Below are 3,482 nucleotides of genomic sequence, written 5' to 3' on the forward strand. Positions count from 1 at the left end.
AGTCACAAATCTCCATCTGATTTCATTGAGCCATGGTCGATGGTTGATGATTTTTCATAGGGTTCAATTGGGTTTGACAGTGGTGGTTGAATTTGGGTTGAATTTGGTTTTGGTTCCACTGGATTTGAATTGGTGGTGGTTGATTTGAGTGGGTGGGTTTGAATTGGCGGTGGTTGATTCAAGTGGCTGGGCTTGAATTGGTGATGGATGGTTTGAGTGACTGGGTTTGACGACTGTCTGTGGTGATTCTGGTGGTTTGGCTAGAGATATGGTGGTGACAATTCTAGGTGAAGAAGAAGAAGAAGAAGTTGGTTATTGTCGGACTCGCTTGCTCTGTTTAGCAAGCTCGCTATGTTGCGAGCCATGTTTCAAGCTCGTTATATTGAACGAATGAGGTGGTTTGAAATTTTTTTAATTTAGTGTTGAAATCTGGGTGGTTGATTTTGAATTGGTGATGGATGGTTTGAGTGACTGGGTTTGACGACTTTCTGTGGTGATTCTGGTGGTTCGGCTAGAGATATGGTGGTGACAGTTCTAGGTGAAGAAGAAGAAGAAGAAGTTGGTTATTGTCGGACTCGCTTGCTCTATTTAGCAAGCTCGCTATTTTGCGAGCCATGTTTCAAGCTCGTTATATTGAACGAATGAGCGAGGCAAATTTTTTACTGTTAGACTATTTAATCTCATTTACGTTAGTCCTCCTCTTACCAAACATGGGTTTTCAAGTGCTATTTAACCCAATTCAATATAGTGAGGGGTACCAAACATGCCCTGAAAGTGTTATTTAACACTGTCCAGGGCAGTCCAGCCTACCAAACATGCCCGAAGTCTCAATAATTTCTCATCCATGTGAATGGATCATAAACGCGAAAATATATTATGGGGTATGAGAAACAAAAATCCAATTACATGAAAATATCAATGACCAACAAGCTTAAATCATAAAAATTCACTTTCAATTTCGCATACAATAACTAGATTGGAGTTTTGGGTTCAAGCATCAATTGTGTGGTGGAATTTTATTTTATTTTATTTTATTTTTGAAAAAAATCTTTTTAAACTTGAACTGGAGTTTCTAAATCTTCTTTGTGTGATTCTAAGCAACAACAAAAATCTAATTAACAATCTTCAACATGAACTTCTTTTTTCAAGGGTCTTAAATTTGAGTTTGGATAGCTAGTTAGGGTTTTGGGTTTTCTTCGAATCGAAAACTGAAGCTAAATTGATAACTTTCCAAAGTAACTTCCCTTCCATTTCCTTTAACACGTTTTAAATCGAAGTATGAATAACACAAAGATGACCAAATGTCAAGAACTTTATTCTTAACAATAAACAAAGCATCTGGAACATAAGCCCCATTTCTTGAATATTCATCTCAACGCTTCTTTGTCAACGAGATAACCAGGTTAATGAACTGACAGTTTTCCCTTTCCATGTGATCAAGAACATCTGCTTCAAACCTACGAAACAAATCGTCCATGGGTGCTTCTCCGAATTGGCTCGCCAGAATCGGCTCTCCCACAGCCCTTATGTCAGTGGCAAATATTGCAGCCCTTGTCTTCTTATCAAGGCCACTGTTAGCTTGCTTGACATAAGAGTCCCAATCATTTTTGAAAACTTCAAGGCTTTGCAAAATAAAAGATCCTTCAGCCTTGATCACCTCTTCGATCTCCTTGGTTGTAGGTGCATAGTATGGCATATTGAATGTGTCCAATTTTTCCTCTTCAATCAAACCCTGAAAATTCATCAAAGTACATTTCAAATTAGCAATAATTAATGTGTCCCAAATCTATTAGAAATAAATATGATCTAATATTTAATTACCTCTAAAACCATGTCATTGAGCTTCATTCCTACAAATTCCCAAATGCAGAGGGGATCGTCACTCTTTATGCTGCCCATGGTTGTGAGGACCATACTGCCCCCAGGGACGAGCTCTTCGGCACGTGACCTCAGAAAGACTGTGAAGTCCCTTTTGAATTGCTCCAAGTATTGCTTAAACACAGCTGGAGGGCTTGTCTTTGCTATATATATGTTCCCCTTGTTAAGTGCCTCTCCTTCTTTGGTCACCAAGCCTTTTGGAACCTACGTACACACGTTTATGCTCATCACTTGTCAGATTAAATTATCAAACACGAGTTTTGAATTATTATTATTTTACCAATTGAATAAAGCTAAAAAATTAGACAAACTTGCAAGATATATATATATATATATATATATATTTTAAAATCCCTAGTTGATTGAGAAAGTCTTCTCATGGAGATATTTTTATGTTTGAATGGAGCATCCTGCCATGTGGTGTAACTAATGAGTTATATATAACTGGGTGTGTGAAGAGTTTATGCCTAATAACGACTCAATGATTGATTTAAAAAAATCCAAACCTCAGAGATCCACATGAGAGCATAAGAAGAGTGAACAAAGTGGAGAGAATTGTCGGGGAAGAGCCTGCCATAGAAAGAGCCAGGCATTCCTGCAATGAAACATGGCCCAAGCTTCTTTTCGGGTTCTTCATCAAGTTTCTTATAGAAGCCTGGCAATGACCTGAACACCGTGTTGAAATCGTTTCGGGGAAGATCATTCAAGAAGGCTTGGAGTGATGGAGGTGGGCGGTTGAGCTTTTGGAAAGTGTTGCGGATGTTGTCTATGATATCTGATACCACCAAAAGGGTGTTGGGTCCTGAAGAGCATCCCAAGTCCGCTATTTTCAAACACTCTGGGAACAGAGTGCAACACAGCTCCTCTATGCTTGCATCAACTATAGGCTTCACCGTTGAAATCACTGCTCTCTGAAAGTTATTAAAAAAAAAAAAAAAAAAAAAGGTTTAAGAAAGCATGAATATTGCATAGTTTTGGTTAGCAAAATAGTTTGAGACCGAGCCATGCTCTTTAAGTGTACTTCATATAAAATCAACGCAACTAGGGGAAGAGAGAGAGAGAGAGAGACTAACTTGAAGTAGGGAATTGTTTGCATAGCTTGTTTTCCCAACTCCTCCATTCATGTGTAGAACTTGCTGTACCTCCATTTTTATGTTCTCAAATAATACTCCTTCCTCTCTCTCTCTCTCTCTCTCTCTCTCTCTCTCTCTCTCTCTCTTGGTATCTATTCTGCTGGAAGACTCCCTCATATTTATAGCAAAATGCTTACCCAACACAACTAACCTTACTTTTTTACTTGGAAAGTATGTGGTTACCTAACATGATATCAAAATTCCAATTCACAACTAATACCTCTTAATTACTAACTTGCACCAACAACTTTTAACGTTTTGAGGTGCATGATCTAACACAGCTTACGTGGGATTAAGTACTTCATAAGCTAGAAATATGATTTAATTGACCAAGTGTACAAACAACCTAATCAACTTTTGAGGCGACTAAGTAAGTAGTGCGGCTTATTACGTAGGGCCCAATAAGTCACCGACGTTAATTATATTCTAGGTCTTAAGTATTAGATTCCTATGTAACTAACACATCTTTGG

General features: G+C 38.2%; 1 protein-coding gene across 1 annotated transcript; it reads right to left on the reverse strand.

Moving 5' to 3' along the window:
- Nucleotides 1-1,219: 1,219 nt before the first annotated feature.
- LOC117637898 (salicylate carboxymethyltransferase-like) lies at nucleotides 1,220-3,095 on the reverse strand. Its single transcript, XM_034372949.1, has 4 exons — nucleotides 2,952-3,095; nucleotides 2,385-2,789; nucleotides 1,822-2,082; nucleotides 1,220-1,732 (listed from the first exon to the last, which is right to left on the reverse strand). Exons 1-4 carry the CDS (start codon nucleotides 3,024-3,026, stop codon nucleotides 1,373-1,375), a joined length of 1,101 nt encoding a protein of 366 aa, XP_034228840.1. The 5' UTR covers nucleotides 3,027-3,095; the 3' UTR covers nucleotides 1,220-1,372.
- Nucleotides 3,096-3,482: the final 387 nt, after the last annotated feature.

Source organism: Prunus dulcis, chromosome 8 (assembly GCF_902201215.1).
Source record: "Prunus dulcis chromosome 8, ALMONDv2, whole genome shotgun sequence".
Lineage (NCBI taxonomy): Eukaryota > Viridiplantae > Streptophyta > Magnoliopsida > Rosales > Rosaceae > Prunus > Prunus dulcis.